We start from the raw sequence: 21,637 nt of genomic DNA, 5'->3' as shown, positions 1-21,637 counted from the left end.
GGGCACAGCGGAAGGACCAGAAGTGAACAACTACAGGAAAAGAGGGAACTGCTGATCTAGTGGGCACGGCGGAAGGACCAGAAGTGAAGCATGGAGGCAGAGCTGAAACACTGTTACTCACAATAAAATTTTAACAGATAAAGAGTTACTTCTTGTGATGAGCAAAAAAAATGGATTCCCAAGATGAAATTCACTGATCAAGATGCTGTAGACACTTTAGAATGACAAATTTAGAATATCGCTTGGCTAGTAAAGAGGTGTGAGAGGATGGACTTCAATTTTGAAAGATGTTCTGTTCGGATAAAACATTATCAACCAGTATCACATCAATCAAATTGATCCTGCAAACTTCACTGACCTCTCCCTTTAAGATGACCACACGGGCAATGGTGGCACACGCCTTTAATGCCAGCACTTGGGAGGCAGAGGCAGGCAATCTCTGTGAGTTCCAGGCCAGAGAGAGTTCTATAGAAAAAGTTCCGGGAAAGGTACCAAGGCTACACAGAGAAACCCTGTCTCTAAAAACAAAACAAAAAACAAACAAACAAAAAAGAGCACTGGCTGCTCTTTCAGAGGTTCTGGGTTCAATTCCCAGCAACCACATGGTGGCTCACAATCACCTGTAATGAGATCTGGAGCCATCTTCTGGCCTGCAGGCATACATGCAGGCAGAACACTGTATGTGTAATAAATAAATAAATTTTGAAAAAAGAAAAGAGAAATGACCACAGCTACTGCAGCCTTTACCAATGATGGGAGCCATCAAACTAGCAAAACCCTCCACCAGCAAAAGAGATTCAGTAACAGCTTAAGTGACTATTATTATTTTATAGCAATAAAATGTTTTTAAGATATGTACATTTTTATAATAATGTTATTGTACATTTAGAAGTATAATTGTATACTCATATACTTTTGTATAAACATAATCATGTTCCCAGGGAAACTAGAAAAACACACATAACTTACTATATTACAATATTTATTTCATTGCAACCATCTAGAACTAAACTTACAGTATCTCCAAAATTATGCCTATATTTAATATGTTAGATATACTGTTTTGTTCAAACTAAATAATTGGCCACATGTTGAAAGTAAAATTAACTCTTACAGTGCCTTTCTTAGATCACTTTAGCTTACCTAAATTGTTTCACTATAACCACGGTTTTTCTTTCTTCCACTTATGATTTAAGATGTATACCGAAATCTGAAATTCTCCAAAAAGAGAAAAACAAGACAAGAAAACAGCTTCAAAGAGAACTCCCTTCTGATTCCACTGAAAAGCTTTTGTTACAGTAGCCAAAATACTCTGCGTATGTACTAGGCTGGTGAAAGCAATCACTAAAGCCCGATTGTCTGTTTCCATGTATTTGGAATAACCTCGATGTATTCTGACGATATTTAACTTCCCAAACAATGAATTGTATGACTATTAATCATCATTCTAGACTTTTCTAAGTATATGGTACTTACAATTTAGGAAAATGGTGTCATTACAATGAAAGTGCTTTTTTTCTAGCAGAAACCAGCAGTTTCCACTGTCCTAATTTGGGAGTGTAATGGGGGCTTAAACAAGGTTATGCATGGAATCACAATACAGAAACTACTCCAAAGTGAAACACTATGGTTGGAGCAGCAAAGGAAAGGTCACTTCTGCATGCATTTCTATGGTGATATTTTATTTGTACTGAAATGTGATTTTATTTGTATGTTAATAAATAAAGTTGCCTGGGGGTCAGAGCTAATAACAAGCCATAGCAGAGCTGGGTGTTCGTGGCTCACGCCTTTAATCCCAGCACTTGGTAGGCAGAGCTAGGTAGATCTCTGTGTGGTCAAGATTACAGCCAGCATTGGAGACACAGGACTTTAATCTCAATACCAACCAAAGAAGATCTGGAGGTCTGTACAGACAGGCAGTGACGAGGCAGTCATGTGGTTGGGTTTACAACCAATGAGAAGGCAGAACAGAAAGTCTATATAAAGACAAACACAAGGGAAGTAGATCTCTTGGCTGAAGAGGATTGCTGAAGCAGGAAGGGTAAGGCTCTTGGATTTCTTCTTTGCATTGGTTCCTTGTTTCTTATTTAATAAGACGGTTGGTTACATCTACATAATTCTGTTATTGCTTCCAAGATTACAGCCAGACATAGTGGTTCCCAACAATGACCACAGCACTCAGGGGCTGTGGTTAAAAATAAATTATTGATAGGAAATGTGCTGGAGGCCTCAGAATTTCATTAAAAACATCATGTCAATCGTAAAGGTTTAAAAAAGAATTTTTCCATAACCTGGCAACAAGCCAAAAAATTAGTAAAGAAATGTCCTACTTGTTCCTTCTACAATCAAACGCCATTACCAGCAGGATGTAACCCAAAGGGTACTCAGAGGAATGAAATCCGGCAGATGGACGTGTTTCACTTTGCAGAATTTGAAAAACTGAAATATGTACATCATACCATTGATACTTATTCAGGATTTCAATGGGCAACTGCTTTGAGTTCTGAAAAAGCTGATTCTGTAATCACTCATTTGCTAGAAGTTATGGCCATCATAGGCATACCTGCACAAATCAAAACTGACAATGCTCCATCATATGTCTCTGTTAAAATGAAACAATTTTTTGCTTATTACAATATAAAGTGTATTACAGGCATACCACATAATCCTACAGGTCAAGCAGTTATAGAAAGATCAAACAGAACACTAAAGGATATGCTAAATAAACAGAAAGGGGTAACAAAAACCCCCAGAAATAGACCGCATAATGCTCTATTAACTTTGAATTTTCTCAATGCCAATGAGAAAGGAATAACACCTGCGGAGAGACATTGGATAATAGAAAAAACTACAGAATTAAATCAGCCTATATACTTTAAGGATGTGCTGACCTCAGAATGGAAAACAGGGTATGTATTACGTTGGGAACGAGGTTTTGCTTTTGTTTCTACAGGAGAAGATAAGCTGTGGGTACCATCAAAATTGATAAAGGTTCAATTTGAACAAGAGAGACCTCTTAGAGGAGGTGATAGTTCATCAACCAGCATGAACATCCAATTTAAACTAACTTGTACCAGTAACACATGCCTTTTCATTTAATCAGATAATAACTTGCCAAAAAGGAACATCCCCAAAATTAGTCTTGGGGAAAGGTTTTTGTTTTTGTCTTTTAGGAGAATGAAGGTTAAGGAATCTGAAGAACACTGGACAAATGAGACAACTGAAGAAAAGGGACAAATCATCTACCGCAGGAAACAGAGTGAAATGGCGTATGGGTATATCATCTAAAAAATTTTATGTCTTCCTAAATGTTTGTTTCTGCTCTTCTCTAAAGATTTAACACTATTGGTCTTCTAATAGTCCCAATTTAATTAAAATTTAAAGCTAATTTTGGAGTTGGAGAATGGCTCTCTCCTTCTTTAAACTCAAAGCATGTTGTTAAAAGAAAAATGCAAACTCCCTGTATCATGTCAGAAGAAAAGAGCCATCTTCTGCTATGGGACAGGAGAAAAACCAAATTAATTAAGGGACTATTCTATTACTAATCTCAACTCTTTGATTCTACTCTGATTCTTTAAACTTTTCTTCAAGTATGAATTTTATATCAAAATTTACAAGATTAATATATATAGATATATACATTTTAAACTTTGTTAAGATATGAATGGTCATATAGAGTACTATATAGAGTAACTATTCTAGAAAAAAGGCTTCATTCATGTAACAATGCAATTTTCTGATCCTTAAATGTTATTATTACCAACTATTAGGATAAAAAGAAATGAAAGTTAGTAGTTAGACATTACAATAGAACTTGTAGTCATATTAGGTATGTTTTCAAGATTGAACAGATATATTTTAGATAGACAGGTCATCTTCAAACCCTTCAGAGATCTACACAATATGACATTTAAAATGTTTTAATAACTTAGAAAATTTTTCTTTTTGTTATGACTATGAGACATGTCAGCTCCTGGCAGTACCAATCTACTTCAGAGAAAATATAGGCATTGAAGAAACTGCATATGGAGTTAACTTTCATTGTGGCAAAAGTTAGCCACTGGACAACAAAGTATCCTCGAATCAACTGCTGACAAACAGGACAGACAGGACATGAAACAAAGGTCTACTGATTTTTGCCAAAACAAGTGTGGTTATGGCTTTATCAAAAGGCATCTTTCTGAAGCCAGGACAATATGGCACCATCCCTGAAGTGGCCTTCGCATCCGGAAAAGGTATGGTGCCCTTTCCTTCGAAGGCAGCTGAACAAGCAGTGGGCTGATGGCTTCTGATGTGCAGTGGAACAGCATCTGAAAGCTCACGCCTCTCGATAGTAGACTGGCATTTAATAGAGGGATGTGAAGAAGAAGGGGATGCTGAGATGAAGCCACATATACACAGCCAAGAAGAATGGACAGCTGAATTAAAAAAACATCAACAATTTCCAGAATTTAAAATCCTGAATCATGACAGGACACTAGTGGAATTCAGGTGTTTCCGGTACATGGACTGCTCTCACCCAATGTGAGGTTGAACTGTTGACCTTGTGTACATCCTACTTCACAAATGAGTCTGTCAGATACTCTAAGCCTATAGGCTAAAGATGATGCCCCAACACTGCAGAGAAACCTCAGGTGACTGTCCAGGCAACTGGCTGTTTCTGTCAACAAATTTTTTGGAAGTTGCTTGCATGCACTTCATTTTTATTTTTGTTAGGTAATATTATTTCCTTCTTGGGTCATGAGGGAGTTGAAGATTAGTTAGTTATAGTTGAAGATTAATTAGTTATAGTTGAAGATTAGTTAGAATAGAAAGTGAATTAGGTACATTTTGGACTTATCAAAATAGGATAGATAATGGAATTATTTTCTCTAAATTTGTCAAATACAAATGGACTAGACATTGTTTAGGTATTTATTACTTGTATATATTGTATATAGTTATTGTACTTTTGTATATAGTTTTTATGTTAGTTATAACCTGTTTCCTTTTTCTATTTTATTAAAATAGAAAAGGGGAAATATGGTGATATTTTATTTGTACTGAAATGTGATTTTATTTGTATGTTAATAAATAAAGTTGCCTGGGGGTCAGAGCTAATAGCAAGCCATAGCAGAGCTGGGTGTTCGTGGCTCACGCCTTTAATCCCAGCACTTGGTAGGCAGAGCTAGGTAGATCTCTGTGTGGTCAAGGATACAGCCAGCATTGGAGACACATGCCTTTAATCTCAATACCAACCAAAGAAGATCTGGAGGTCTGTACAGACAGGCAGTGATGAGGCGGTCATGTGGCTGGGTTTACAACCAATGAGAAGGCAGAACAGAAAGTCTATATAAAGACAAACACACAGGAAGTAGGTCTCTCTTGGCTAAGAGGATCGCTGAAGCAGGAAGGGTAAGGTTCTTAGCTCTGATCTCTTGGGCTTTTATCTTTACATTGGCTCTGTGTTTCTTATTTAATAAGACGGTTACTTCTACACATCTCTTCATGTAGCCGAGCAGCACTCATCTTGAAAATCATTGGTATTATCAAGATACATCTACATAGAAAAGAATAACTAACATTTTAAAGGCTTATTTATGGATAATTATAGTCATCAAGATTATATACACAGACATTTAAAATAATGAAATAGAAAAGAAAGCACACCGGTTAACATTTATTCTAGGTATAAAAAACTAAACTGCCCATTTGATTAGCCTGGTATAATGTTCCCAGAATACCTAAACACTGCATCCAATCTTCAAGTATTATTCACAAATGCAAATTTTATAGATTAATAAAATGCATTAAACTTGGTTACAAATTTAGATTATTAAATCAAGAGCTATTACCAAATGTCTACTTACTAAAAAGGAAATGTCACCAGTATTAGTCCTGGAGAACACTATTTCGGGGGGGGGGGGGGGGGAGACAGCTCAGTTGTTAAAGGGCCTACTGTGCCAGCACGAGACCCGAGGTAAGATTACCAGCATCCACCCAAAAGCTGACTGTGATGGCACACATCTGTAATAACACCAGCACTGAGGGAAAGGGACAGGCAGATCCCTGGAGTTCCCAGTCTAGTCCAACTGATGAGCTCCAGTAAGTGATCTCCTCTAGCCTACTTCAAAAAACAAACAGCAATCTCGAAGGCACTCCGTGCTGGCCTCTCCCTCCACACATGGTCATGCACACACCCACATGAACATGTGCACACAGAGAATACTATGAATGAATTCCAAATCAATTGATAGAGTTGTCATCCCAGGAACCGGCCAAATGTAAATGCATCTTTATAAATAAAATGAAATGGATAACTAGACGAGCTAGTTGACTTACCCAGAATAACCCTAACTGTGAGCAGGGAAGAATTTCTTCATAAACTGAAGTGACGGTAAGAATTACCACCACTAAGAATTGTCATGTTACAGACAGAATGTTTGTTGTGTTCATCAAAATTCCTGGAGGGAATCCCTGACCCCCAATGTGAGGGATGAGAAAGTGTGGGCAAGGCACACACTGACATGTTCTTGCTCTAGCTCTGCCACAGGGAAAATCAGCAAGAAGACAATCATCTGTAGGCCAAGAAAATGGCCCTCCCCAGCACCTGTGTTTTTCATTTCTGATCTAAGACACCCAACCTCCAGAACTGCTGAGTGGAGGAGGGTGCTTTGGTCACTATAGCTGTTGGCATTTGCCAGGGAAATATCAGAGTGAGCGAGTGTATGCACACAGTGTTTCCTGGCACACCCACTGACCGTTGTGTCTATACTGGCTGTAGGAGTAAACAGGAAGTACGGTATGTAGCTGTCAGGCAATGTGCGGGTCTAAAACTCAGTGAGCTCTGTTTATAAAAGGAAATAATCAATGCTAGAAAGATACTGAACTCTTGCAAAGAGTCCAACAACTATCACTTCTGCACAGTTGAGTCTGAACTACTTATGCTGCTCTCAACAGAACATTAAAGAAAGCCACTGAGAGCCACTCTGATTACGGGAGCTCCTAAGAAGGCATGTATACCACATCTTGAAGGGCACCCTGAAATGTACTATTCTGTACATTCGAACATAGAGTGAACTTGTTATATTTTGATTTTTCCATATTTTAAAAAATATTTTCTTTATACACTTTTTATAAAGAGATAAATGTTTCCAAAATACCTTTTTTCTGATGTGACAGTATTTTAAAAATTCTATACAATCAAAGGTCTGTGATTGGATTAATACAAGTTTGAGCCCAGCCTGGACTACATGATGAGTTAGTTCCAGGCCAGCCTGAGCTACAGTGTGAGATCCTGTCTCAAAAAATAAATAATAAACAAATTAGATTATATGAAAAATATCAGAAGCAACTAAGAGGTCCTAATCAATCAACAGGTAAGTAAAAAGAAATGAGCTGTAAGTCATTCAAATACATAGAAGAAAGCGTAAACACATATTGCCAAGTAAAAGAAGCTACTCATTAAAACCTACAAGCTTTATGATGTCTGCCTCAGCCATGCATCAGTGTTTCCACCAACAAAAGTCCCTACGCATACAACCACAGTATCGAAGACTGTAGCACCTAGGGAGAGCACACCCATCTTAATTTGTACGCTACAAAATTATGTAATGGTACACTTCTCAGAATATACCCCATAATGCCATATAAACATTGTATACAGAAGAGGGCAAAACTATGGTGCAGGAAAAAAATCAGTAGCTGCCAACAGTTAAGGAAGGGAATGGTGAAGAGGTAGAGGACAGGGAGATTTTTCAGTTAGAGAATCTACTCTGTGTGGTACTGTAAGGATGGATGGATGGATGTCATGGCTCCTTTAACCAACACATAGAAATGGTTATTTTACCAAGAACCCTAATGTAAACTATGACTCTGGGTAAAAATGATTTATGACGTAAGTTCTCGAGTTGTAACAGATGTGCCTTTCTGGCAGATGTTGTTAATAAGGAGAGCTATGCTGATATATAAGCAGAGTTTCTGTATCTTTTGCTCAGTTTTGCTATGAACATAAAGCTATACCCCAAAATTAAATGTTTTTATGTCACAGAAGTAGATGAGTCCATAGAAATGTCTAAGCATTTTGTAATCAATTTCATGTTACATTATTCTTTGTCTAATATTTGTTATGACAAAATTATAAAGTAAAATTATTTACTTTTCAAAAAGCCACACTAGGCATTTCTAAATTCTTGCCCATTTCAGCCATTGGTTCCTTAAAGTGCTTTCTACAAGAAAAGGAAAATGAGCCCTTTAATGGTGCCTTCTATGCTTCAAACACACTCCTCTGTGATTGGAAAACATCTCTAACAATAAAAGATCAAAGTGATGATTAAAGAATGAGAAGAGCTAGTTCAGAAGAGAAAATGCTGTTGGTCGAGCAGAAGTCTCCCCATGCAACACAGAATACTGAAGTGTGGAGTCCAAGAGAGATAACAGAAATTCTGGGAATGGGACTAACACTTCAGTTAAACCAGGCTCTTCCTCTGTGTTCTCCCAATAAAACCTCAGCACCTAGAGCACTGGTGCTCAGCCAGTGGGTCACAACCCCCAAAGACCACTGGAAAACACAGACATTTCTATTACAATTCATAACAGTAGCACATTTACAGTTATGGAGTAGCAATGAAAATAATTTTATGGTCGGGAATCACAACATGAGGAACTGTATTACAGGGTCGTAGCATCAGGAAGGTTGAGAATCACTGTTCTAGACAGTGATGCTCACTGCTAATGTGTGTACACTAGACTGCTCCTGTGACCACTGACTCAGAGTCGTCACAGACAGTACTGGCTTCTCTTTTTCCATGTGCTGAGACATATCCCATTCTGAAGTTTACTGAGTGACTGCAGGAACTACTACTGAGAATAGAATATAAAAGCAGTATTAATAACAAAAAAAACTAGAATAAGTACTATTTTGAATCATGTCTATACCACCCTCAGAAAATAAAGCACTCCAAAGAGGAAATAATCAAGTAAAGAACAAAAAGGGACAGATGTTTATAAGCAATGTTACACAGATACAGTCTTCTTTTGTTTTCAAGACCATTAAAATGATGCAACAGTTAAAACTTGGTTTGGTAAACACTGTATGTAAGCCATATTTTAATTTATTTGGCTTTATTTAAACTACTGTCTATATACAATAATTACTATAGAAAATGAAAGTATTTTTATTCCAAAATTTAAGTGGAAAAAGGCATCAAAGCAAATTCTGAGGACACAAAATTTGGAAACGATTAACCACTTAAAAATACAGTCCTATCACTAATGAACACTTGAAAATTTGCACCTGCTATAACCATAAGTAACAGATAAACAATAAAATCCTTGTTCCTAGAAGTCACTGGTGGAGAGTGTATGTGGGTTCTTAGGTCAGAGAGAACCACTATTGCCATGCTACCCTGGACTGTAGGAACACATGCTCAGTGTACCTGAGTCATGTAATGTGGGGTTCAAAGTCCCCTCTGCCAAAGAGTCATGTATCAGCACAAAGAAGCTTCTCTGAAAATGGAATCGGCAAAGCAGACCTGGTCAGATGATGGCTGGTAACTATACTCACCCCTTAGTTTAACTCCACAACGAGAAATATATGACTACACACCCAGATGCTTATGAAACCCAAAACTCTTCAGTGTGATTTAAAGCTAATCTTTAATGGCAAACAGAAGATTTTAGAATTCTTTACTGGGAATCTAACTTTTACAGCTGGTAGCTAAATAAACTTTCACTTACTGAAATAGTCTATGTTCTTTTTAAAATAGCCACAAGAGGTCAGTCTTTCCTAAGAAATACATTTAAAATGATCCCATACCTGTGAGCCGGCATTTATTTTTGCAATACAGTGTTTACCCATTATGACGTGAATATGAATAAACCACATATTAAATACGGTGAAGTCATCTAATCTCTGGAGAATCAACAACAAAATTATAGAAGATCATAATGACCCTATACCTACAATTTTAAGCTTAACATAACTTGAGTTAACCCCTAAAACAGCATGTAGACACATCTTTACCAATTCTATTTGTTGTGGAATAATCTTTTTATACGCCAAAGAGGTGTCTTTGTCAAGGCACCTTCTGATTGGTTTAATAAAGAGCTAAATGGCCTATAGCTAGGCAGGAGGTATAGGTGGGACTTCCAGGCAGAGAGAGAACTCTGAGAAGAAGAGAGGCAGAGCGGCCATGGAGATGTGGAACAAGTCAGACACACAGAATGGAAGAGAGGTAAAAGCCACATAGAATGTAGCTTAATAAAAATAGGAGTTCATTTAAGTTGTAAGAGCTAGTGGGACAAGCCCACATTAACAAGCCGGGCTTTCACAATTACTGTCTCTACGTCATTACTTGGGAGCTGGCTGGCAGGACAGAGAAAGACTTCTTACATCTATTTGTGAACATGCAGATTACTAGGACATTAACTGTTAATCTAAACACACAAAAGAAATGGCACTTGGGTGCGCAAAGTACAACAAAGCAATGTAGAACTTTCAAAGCCATTCCATACCCCACATGCTTACCTTGCCAACTATCATTGCAGACACAGAGTTTTTCTCCTGTTAGGTCACAGTAGCCATGATCTGGACTGCCACAATTGGCTTTACAGTACGGAATATCACATGCTTCCCCTTTCCAGTATTTATCACATTCACAATACACTTGACTTGCAACAGAGACACTAGTTGTACACTTTCCATGACCAGAACAATTGTTAGGACAAGAATTGATTCTGTAAAACATAATTCACATGCTCAAATATCATTCATATATTCAAATTCAAGAAAATCAAAAATGGATTGAGTGATTTTGTAGACTTTAATTTTCATATTTTTGTTGTGTTTATTAACTTAACACAATTTCACAATGTGGCATTCACTGTTCTTTGTTCTGTACCCCATTTTTAGAGACAGGGTGTCAGTGTGTGGTCAGGTTGGTCTCCTGCCTGGCCTCCCAGGGGCTGGCACTGCAGGTATGTACCATCATTCCACAGCCTCCCTGTCACTCTCCTCATGCCAGTAGTTACCTGTTCGCAGTCACTCTTAGTTCATCGAACAATGTATTTTAGCCCACAGTGTCCACGGACTACACGTTCAGCTTCTGAAGCGGCTGTGCAGTCCCAAGCATGATGTTTATAAAGCCTTAAATAAGTATTTTGGATGTATATTTTAATAAAAGAGAAGTTTATGAACTTCTGAAACTTAAGAGAACCAAGAAATGACATGGCTCTAACCTTAAGACACATACTACCACCTATACATCCAAAAAAGGCATGTTGATCACATTTTCTTTTAATGCCCTTTAACTGTGTTCTACTATATTTACTTCCCCTTGTGTGCATATTTGGATACATTATCATATAAAGAAATCCCATAATAAATTGCTGATTGAAGTTATTTAAATACTTTCTTCTTCCCAGTGAAATTTTTTCTGGTGAGCAATTTCTATCTTCATGAAGAAAAGAAAAAACTGACAAGTTATTGTGTGACCATTCCTCTAAAATCACCTGAGAGACACTCTCACTCCTTCACCCTGACCTGTGGCTATAAAAGGGTTTTAATGAACATAAATATGCAAAGAGGCTAGAGAGATGGTTCATGGCTAAGAGCAACGGCTATTCTTCCCGGAAACTGAGGTCCAATTCCAGCGCCTACATGGCGGCTCACGACTCTCTGTCACTCCAACATCTTCTGGCCCCCACAGGCACTGGGCATGCATGTGGCACACAGACACGCACACAGACAGACACCTAAAACAACTGTGGCTGCCAAGCCAGCACTAGGGAAGACGTTTACCGCGATCCCGCCAACTGACGTGTGAGCAGTGCCGACACCTGACAATGCTCTGGAAACTAGCAGGAGCGAGAGAGACTACAGGACAGTCATTCATCAGGAGGCAAAGCTGATTTCAGAAGACAAATACTGTGGACGCCAAGACAGACTGACCTCAACATGACAGCAGACGGCATCAGCACCCCACACTCACAGACAGGTCACCCAGACCAAAAACTCAACAAACCCTGTCAGACTTAAAGGACTGAACAGACATCTGTATGGCATTCTAACCCAGACATGCGTCTACACATCCTTCTCAGCAGCCCCGTGAACTTTCTCTAAAATGGAACACATTTTAGGACACAGGCAAGCCTTAACTAAACCAGCAAACTGCAACAATTTCTTGTACTCTCTTTGATGACAATGGGATAAATAGAAATCAATAGGAGACTAAGAAAATATATAAATTCGTAGACTGAAAAACATATTCCAGAATGATTTTTAAAATTCCTACAATCAAATCAAAATGAAAACTCAACATACCAGAACCTATGCATTAAAATGAAAGCAGTTATCAGAGACAAATTAATTGTTATAAACATTATTAGTAAAATTGTAGGAATCTCAAATTTAAAAAAAAATTACTCATGGAAACAAGCCAGGCGGTGGTGGTGCATGCCTTTAATCCCAGCACTCGGGAGGCAGAGGCGGATCTCTGTGAGTTTGAGGCCAGCCTGGTCTACAGAGCAAGATCCAGGAAAGGCGCAAAGCTACACAGAGAAACCCTGTCTCAAAAAACCTTAAAAAAAAAAAAAGAACAAAACAAAACCAAAATCAGTAAAATGGGAAAAAAAAATAGTTAAGTATCAAGGAAGAAATGGGTTCCACAAAAAGAGATAAGATTGACAAACCCTTAACCAAACTAAACAAAGAAAGAGAGAAGACCCAAATTAATAAAATCAGAAATGAAGAGGAAAAATAGTACAATAGATGCCAATGTTGCCCAGGAGATCACAGAAGCACATTTAGAAACCTATATTCCAATAAATTGGAAATCTGGAAGAATGGATAAGCTTCTCGAGGCCTATCAAAATGAAGACTGTATGAACAGTTTAAACAGATCTAAGACAAGCAATAAAACTAAGTACAGGTGTCCCAACTAGAAAGTCCTGAGCTCAGATGGACTGTTGGATTCCACCAGCCTTTAAAGAGTCTTAGTGACCTTCCTCAAAGCATCCCACAGGTAGGAAGCTCTGTACACAGTGTCAGACACATGACAGATTTTCAATGCATATTGTTTTTATTATTTCAGAAGAAAGAGAAGTACAGCCATCTAGTTTATCTCGTATGCCTCGATTTCTTCATGTGTAACATGAGAAAATCAATCACCCTCATGGTGAAACTGTTAGGAAGGAGGTTAAATCCCATAATGTAGTGACAGCACCTAGGATATCTCTAGAACAGAAGGACTACCAGGCCTTAATGCCTATAGGCCTCTTCAAACACAAAACAGAAGCTCAGGGCTCCCCGAAACACCACATACGCCTTGCTACACATGTAAAACAACTCTAGTACTACTTTACTTAAGTATTTACTTAACCAAACAATTTTAAATTTTGTAATTAGCTTTTCAACCACACAATTTGCTACTGTAAGATCCTCCAGACTTGAAAATTATCATAACTCAGACTTAGCGGGCAATCTGTGGTACATTGCTAATACTTTACATCACTTAGAAAAAGATCCTGTACAAGTTAAAACTTAATACACCAACGTGTTCCTGGTATATAAGACATTCATATATAAGTTAGGACCGTTTTACTAAATACACCAACGTGTTCCTGGTATACAGGACGTTCATATATAAGTTAGGACCGTTTTACTAGACGAACCTGAACCAATACTTACGAGTAGAAAATGTTGAAGCCAGTTAGGTTATATGCAGCATCGCTAAAAAAGTGCAGCAGCGCATAGCCAGATGTTGTGACGACCTCAGGCACCGTCTCGTTGCCCCTCACTTCAGGGACGATCAAGCCACTAAAGGAGATCAGAATTGAGATTTATAGGTACCCACTGTGACTCTGCACAGAAATACACTCAAAACCAGTATCCAGTTCAGAAAGCACACACATTAGAAAAACCTAGCAGAAAAACAAATAACAGATTTATCAGTTTCTCCCCTATTAGGTCTACTTCTGATAATAAACTAACACAGGCCACCTCACAGTCTCCTCCCCCTCCTCCTCCCACTACTGCTCCTCGTGGTTTTACATACACGTGTACTTCTTGCAGTTGTATGATTACATCTGTTGTGTAACTTGTCTTGAGGAGGCAAAGACTGACATCTATTCACCCCTCTGAGGCTTAGGCACCATCAGAGAAGAGGGGGAGAAAAGAATTAAGAGCCAGAAGAAGGGTTGGGTTGTTGTTGTTGTTGTTGTTGTTGTTGTTTTGTTGTTGTTGGAGAAAAGAATTAAGAGCCAGAAGAAGGGTTGGGTTTTGGTTGTTGTTGTTGCTGCTGCTGCTGTTTGTTTTTTAGCTATTTCCTATTTAAAAAAAGAAAGAGAAAGAGAGAAAGAGAGAAAGAGAGAAAGAAAGAAAGAAGGAAGGAAGGAAGGAAGGAAGGAAGGAAGGAAGGAAGGAAGGAAGGAAGGAAGGAAGGAGAGAGAGAGAAAGGAAGGAAGGAAGGAAGGAAGGAAGGAAGGAAGGAAGGAAGAAAGAAAGAAAGAAAGAAAGAAAGAAAGAAAGAAAGAAAGAAAGAAAGAAAGAAAGAAAGAAAGAAAGAAAAGGGAAGGGAAGGGAAGGGAAGGGAAGGGAAGGGAAAGGAAAGGAAAAGGAAAGGAAAGAAAAGAAAAGAAAAGGAAAGAAAAGAAAAGAAAAGAAAAGAAAAGAAAAGAAAAGAAAAGAAAAGAAAAGAAAAGAAAAGAAAAGAAAAGAAAAGAAAAGAAAAGAGAAAAGAAAAGAAAAAACAAACAAAAATTCCCTCCTGGAAGGACAGGGGAGGCCTGTAAGACTCAGGAAGCCCCTGAAACACAAGGCTCAGGAGATCAGAATGAAAAGGTTGGGAAACTCTGGAACTAGTCCAACTGTCTGCAAGTTGGGCAGGGAGATCACAGGATGCAGCTTTTGTGACTCATCCACTCTGGGACAGTTCTTAACGATGCAACTGCCTTTAAGTCACCCATACTCCTGTAAGCAGCCTTTCACACAGGTTCCTGTAGCTAACCCTAGTAGACACATTCATTCACTAAGCTAAACTTGTACAAAACCGTCTCTGCTCTGTCACTGGTGCCCATTCTAGAGTGAATACTTGTTTCTTCTTATCTCCTTAAGAGGTGTGTAGTCACACAACAAAATAAAAATGAGCACACTGAAAAAAGAAAAAAATAATATTCCTAAGACTTTAAAATACCTAATCTTTGAAAGCTCTCTTAAAAAGAAGAAAAAACTGATTTGTGCTCACTCATTTATAAAAGGTTGTAAATCAATAAAAGAGGGTGCTGGAGATGGCCCAGCAGTTAAGAATGTGTGTCACTCTTGCAGAAGACCCAAGTTTGGTTCCCACCACCCACACTAAGCAGCTCAAGTCCGCTTCTAACTCCAGTTCAAGGAGATCAGACTCCGCTGGCCTCCAAGGACACCTACACTCTCATGCACAAACCCACAGACAAGCATTTACACACAAACTCTCTTAGAAATAAATATTTTAAAGCGATAAATTACAAAAGGGACTTCCATTTATTAAATAACACACCAGACCATTTGGACCAATCCACAGTTTACAACCCACAGAGTAAACAACATAAAAAACTAAAAACAACCTGCCTGAGATTGATACAGAGCTATCACTTAGGGATGAGCCCAGGCCGAATGGAGGACACTTCTCTCTTCACAGTTGAAACCCAGATTTTAAGGCCTAAATAATTAGGGAGGGGTGTCAAAGATTTTCCAGAGCTAGGAAAGCAAAAGGGTAACCCTTACTTTGAACTAGGGCCCCAACAACTAGGAGGCAGGAACGGTGAGCTGCTGTGTGTCAGGCCCTCCAAGGAAGCACACTGCACCTTGGGTCTGAGTGATCTCAACTACTGAATTTGAGTTGAAGGTGAACCGCTGGTGCCCCAGTTACTTTCTGCAGGATTAGATTTTTCCAGGCCTAGTTTATTAAGATATCCAATTTTTTTCAAAATTCAATATCCAGCACAAATCTGTCCAGCATCAGAGGGAAGTGAGGATGTTAAAAATAAAACTTCTCAATTACAAATAATCTTCATATTGTAGTAATGTCTTGCCTACAGAATAAGACCTAATTTCTTAAGTATAGTGTACAAGGAATCACTGTTTCAGTGACTCAAGAGTTATGTTACATGGACTCATTCTGACTCTATCACTTAACAGAGAAACAACTTTGCTACCAGTTCTTGGAATAGGACCTTCAAACCCCTGCAATTTCTCAGGTGACAAACTACCTGCTGTTTACAGAGGACTTCGACAGGTCCTGTCCGTGGGTCCCCTCATAGGGGAATCTAAAGTTACACTTCAGGTCGGGGATGGTCACTCCAGCCAAACCAACCATGTGACTGAGGACTCGAAGGCATCTGGTATCAGCCTGACTTAGTAACAGAAGAGGGGAGAATACAGATTTGTATTCAGCCTCCTCATGGACAATGATTCCAACAACCAAGCCTGCATAACGAAACAAACAACTAAAAACCATCTCCAGACACCGGAAACTCAGGGCAGCTTCCAAGTGATGATATGCACAGATGCGCTAGGTGGGTAACATCCTAAGCACACAATGTTTTGTGTTTGCCATCTTTCCCAATCTCAATTCTGTGTCTCTCTTTATAGACTGGTTGCAATTTCTATTCTTGAGAATAAAACACTGGCCACAAATACAGCACTTTGCTGAGTTATGTGAATCATTCTTAAAAATTAGGAAGCATGGGTTCCCAGAATTAGTGATCAAATAATCAGATGAAAAGACGGGGACATCCTCCAACTTCCAAATGCTGTCTATAGTGAGGACATCTGTGTGCCCTTCCTTTAGCAAGTTTCGCCCTACTCCAGGCCTTGGTGTCTAAACTCATCACAGTGACCTTTGCCTTATTCCTTACTATTAATCGATGTTAGTAAATGCAACAATTACCCATGTAGTTGGCTGAGTGATAAATATTTATAGTATTATAACTCAAAATAATTAAATGCTTATTCTCAGCAAAGTAGAATTTAACAGTGTATACTTCTGAATTGAGGTTGAAATCCTAATCCTGGCTTATCACCTACTAGAGGTAAATGATTTCTCTGAGTCTCAATTTCTTCAATTGTAAAATGGAAGATAATAGTACTTCACCCACAAGATTTCTGGGAGGCTTAGATGGACATTTAAACTGGCAGCAACGATGCTTAGCATCAAGTAGATATTCAATAAACTACAGTTTTCCATCCTCTTAGTATCTTCAACAAAACCAACTTGGAGGAAAGGATTTGTTTGGCTTACATATCCTGAATCCCCGTCCACTGAGGGAAGCTGAGGCAGGAACTCAAACTTGTCAGGAACCTGGAGGCAGAAGCTGATGCAGAGACCATGGGGGTTGCTGCTTACTGGTGTGCCCACCATGACTCCTGATGGCTCGGCCTGCTTTCCTATAGAAGCCAGGACCACAAGCCTGGGGTGATGCCACCCATAATAGGATGGACCCTCCCATGTCAATTGCTAACTGAGAAAATGCCCTCAGGCTTGCCTGCAGCCTGATTTAATGGGGGCATTTTCTCAATTGAGGCTCTCTTGGTGACTACAGATTGTAAGTACCAAGCTGACATAAAGCTGTCCCGCTCACTCAGGGTAGGTAAAAGGAGTGCCTGATAATGGAATGCTCCAGCTCCACCTTCACAGACTAAACCCACCCTGATAATTATCTCAGGAAAGGTTCCTTTAGGAACAGGAAAGTGTTGGTAAAAATTTGATAAACAGGTGTTAATGAGTGCAAAGTCATTAGACGACTAAAAAACAAAAAAGATGCACCTAAATGATAGTCTGTCAACAATGCCATAAAAATAATGAAATGATCGCAAAATAGAGTATCAACTGTCAAAATAAAGGTATAAACACAGTATCTTATCTAATTGTCATAATAAATTTTCTTATTATAAATCGTAATTATTTTCAATTTCTATTACATTTTTATTCGGTGTCTTTAAACTACTATTTCTAACTTTACTTTTTATAATGCTCAAAAAACTTCCAAAATGGAAGTTCAAAAGGGCCAGAGAGTCAGTGGTTGAGAGTGCTGTTGCTCTTGCAGAGGACAAGAACTCAGTTCCCAGAACCCATGTCAGATGACTCACAACAGCAAACTCCAGGGGTCCAACGCCCTCTTCTGGCCTCCGCATGCACACGTTTAGAACAGACATGGAAACTACCTACTTCAGGTGCACTCTAAAACAGTCATAAATTATAGAATCATAAAATAAAACGGGAACACCAGCCCTTAAAGGTTTGTCCAACAGAATTTCAAATTATTGATGAATAAAATATTTGCAAGATAGTGAAAGGACATTTTGAATTAAAGTAATTGTGGGAACAACAATCTTTTATCTACACTTAAATTTTCAACTTTGAAAGAACATGAGAGATACTGTGTAATAAAAGCAAAGAATAATGTAATAAGCAATTTGTCAACAATCATGCTGGCTAAGTTGAATGCAAAATCTATATTATATGTTCATACTTTTTCTATATCCTATATATTTTTCCTCTTACTCACAACTGTCCAATAATGCAGTATTATTAAAAAGTTTAAATTAATAGTAAAATGCTACGATTTCAAAATTAACATCCTGATTTTCTGACTACTTATAAAATATTATGAAGTAACCTAAATTTCCAAACATCTGAGAGCTAGTAGAAATACCTCCTTCACTAAACCCTTACACTGAGTATAGCTTAATCCTTGTTTTCAGAATTTAAATGTTCCTCAGTTCACTAAAACAGAAAGACAAATATAAAAAACACATACCCTTGCTTATCTGTCAGCCTAAACTCACCCAAATCTCACTAAACAGATATTTATGAAAACATATTCAAACCAACATAAAGGAATAAACTAAATATGGAGAAAATAAAGAGTATTTATAAAGACGTCTAAAGTTCATAAAGCATAGAATTTATTCATCTATGCCATACTTACATTACTGTGTATAGACTTAAGTTGGCAGTCAATACACAGAGTACTATAATAATCTTTGAAATCCAGCCATCAGCAACCATCATAAATTTGTGTACAGATCAATAGGGTAGACTTCAAATAAACAAATTATACAGCTATTTACTTTCCTATGACTGTCAGAAAGTACATCGGGCAAACATAATCACTCACCTAAGCACAGCTACTAAAGGCGCATATATCGAATCTCCATCATAAACGTACATATGATCCCAGCTGCACTCAGTAGCAAAATGATTGAATCTTAACCTTAACACTGCATTTGGACTGAAAGAAAAAAATAGAATCTCTTCAAATTCATATAACATATAATATATTTAGAATTAGACATGGTAATTTTAAATTTAATTTACAGGCACTTTTTCTACAAATAATTAAATCACCAAAAGAAAAACTGTATGCTGTCAAGATACTAGTTTCAAAATACACGTATCTTTTTCTTAAAAATTCAGTCCACAATAAAAGGCAGACATTATAGACTTGATTAAGGCAGAAGTTAAATACTTTATCTATGTACTTTTTTAATGAAACCTTGTTAAATTACATACTAACATGAATGCATTCTATCACAGCGAGTTGTACTTGAATAAAGTTAGTTATAAAATTACAACTTTCAGCAGCAACTATTCTCATTGATACAGAAGCTTTCAGTAGAGGCATTAGGTTCTTTCAATTTTTTCTCAAAATAGTGATACACTATGAAGAAGCAAAGTTAGACTACAAGTAAATAGCAGAAAATAGCTGTTGTGGTTTTAAAAAGACTTTTAAAGTGATCCAAAAAGCACAGCTTCCCAAGTACACTCAAAAAATTATTTTAAAAAGGTACCAAAGCATTCCTACCAATTTATGATCTACTCCTCACTGTGAAAAGTACCCAGAAGTAAACTAACTCATCTACAAAATGTTATGAAATATTTTTAAAAGATCCTCAGCACAATTATAAGACTATTAGAACTAAAATGCTGAAAAAGTATTAACCAATGGCATAATCCAGCATAGAATATTTTTATACTTTCTACGGCATTTGTGAAATTTCTAACAAGATGTTTTTCAAAATCCAAGAGGCCCAATGTGTTTAGTCCTGCAATAATGTAACTCCAAAGCAAAATATATATTTATCTATTATACTACAAATGAAAGGTACTGAGATTTACATTTTTAAACTTCATAAAAATTATGTTCCAATAATAAGCAAGGAAATGAAACACATAGCTAGTCATTTTACCTAATGTTTTAACAGTAATTATTACTCTAATATCTCAGAATAAAATTAACTTATTTAACTCAAACTGTATACTTACTAGCCTTCAATTAGCCATGTACACTTAGTTTTATATTTATAGTTAATTGGACCATCTGTTAAATATCCAGAAGGTTCTGTTAACCTAGAAAAGAAAAATCATGAAAATAATATTACCATTAACATTAAGGCATGCAGTATATGATAAAATTCAAATCATTAGGCCAAAACACTCAGACATAGAGGGATAGAGAGATGGCTCAGTGGTTAAGAACACTGGCTGCTCTTCCAGAGGACCAGGGTTCAGTTCCCAGCATCCACATGGCAGCTCTCAACTCTCTATAACTCCAGTTCCAGGAAATCTGACACCTTCACACAGGCATACACGCAGGCAAAACACCAATCAATGCTCATAAAAATCAGTAAGTAATTTTAAGAAATAATAATGTGACATAACTCTTTACAAATTATAGGCTATAATGACAATCTAAAACAATTTTCTCTCTACAAATGAAAGGAAATTTTGTCCAAATTTCCATAAACTTGACAAACCATGCCCATTTCAACTGACATAGTAGGAAGTCAATGAAAAACTCAACGTTTTACTGAAGGGATCTGTGTTGACAAAATGTTGATTAGGTTAAATTTTATTTCACAAAACCTAGGCTCTGGCAAAAGAAGGAAGATAAATTCACTCTGATCGGTGCAGATCTACAGAGTAAGAAACCTCACGTGTCTCTTTCCCTGGGAAAACACAGCTATACCTGATTCCTAGGCCCCCGAACTGTCAAGCAGACACCATCGTACTTCAGAGTCTGCTGCCCATTTTCATCAGTTTCTCTTGACTACTTTGCACTTGTGCACCATCTCCACCAATTTTAAAATAAAAGTGTATCAAAATGCTTTTGTTTATACTTAAAATAGAAAAACATCAGATTTTTCAGAATTTTAAAATATTTAAGACAAAAATTTAGATGTACTGACTTATAGACAAATTAATCAACAAATCCATATTTCAAATAATTATCATATCTTTTTATTTAGCATTCATATGTATATATACATACTTCACTGATAACTAGCTTTTTGTAGTTACATAAACAGACATACATATACACCCAGCGGGGGGGCGGGGGGGGGTGTCTGTGTGTGTTGTGTGTATAGGTGTGTACATATATCACTCTTATATAATTTTATTTTGCACACAAAGTTGTCAGAAGCTAATTTTACAACTTAGTCTAGCTAGACCAACCACGCAATGTGGCTGAGAGAGAACGTAAATAATTGGAGCTGAGCGGTGGTAGCGCACACCTTTAATCCCAGCACTCAGGATGCAGAGGCAGGTAGATCTCTGTGAGTTCAAGACCAGCCTGGTCTACAGAGTGAGTTTCAGGACAGCCAGGGCTACACAGAGAA

General features: G+C 37.6%; 1 protein-coding gene across 5 annotated transcripts in view; it reads right to left on the bottom strand.

The window, feature by feature from the left end:
- Atrnl1 (attractin like 1) overlaps positions 1 to 21,637 on the bottom strand; it is a 587,588-nt gene that overhangs the window by 549,030 nt on the left and 16,921 nt on the right. For all 5 annotated transcript variants that reach the window (XR_013048413.1, XM_076563387.1, XM_076563388.1 and 2 more), the window contains exons 2-5: positions 20,283 to 20,366; positions 19,135 to 19,248; positions 13,667 to 13,795; positions 10,508 to 10,716 (exon numbers count right to left, since the gene is read on the bottom strand). Coding sequence is in view for 4 of the 5 variants with exons in the window: in XM_076563387.1 (XP_076419502.1) it covers positions 10,508 to 10,716; positions 13,667 to 13,795; positions 19,135 to 19,248; positions 20,283 to 20,366 (536 nt within the window). In the remaining variant the exon portion in view is untranslated. The remainder of the gene's footprint in view (positions 1 to 10,507; positions 10,717 to 13,666; positions 13,796 to 19,134; positions 19,249 to 20,282; positions 20,367 to 21,637) is intronic.

Source organism: Peromyscus maniculatus, chromosome 1 (assembly GCF_049852395.1).
Source record: "Peromyscus maniculatus bairdii isolate BWxNUB_F1_BW_parent chromosome 1, HU_Pman_BW_mat_3.1, whole genome shotgun sequence".
Classification (NCBI taxonomy): Eukaryota; Metazoa; Chordata; class Mammalia; order Rodentia; family Cricetidae; genus Peromyscus; species Peromyscus maniculatus.
Note: the sequence above shows the minus strand (reverse complement) of the source record. Positions and strands in the feature narration are given on the sequence as shown.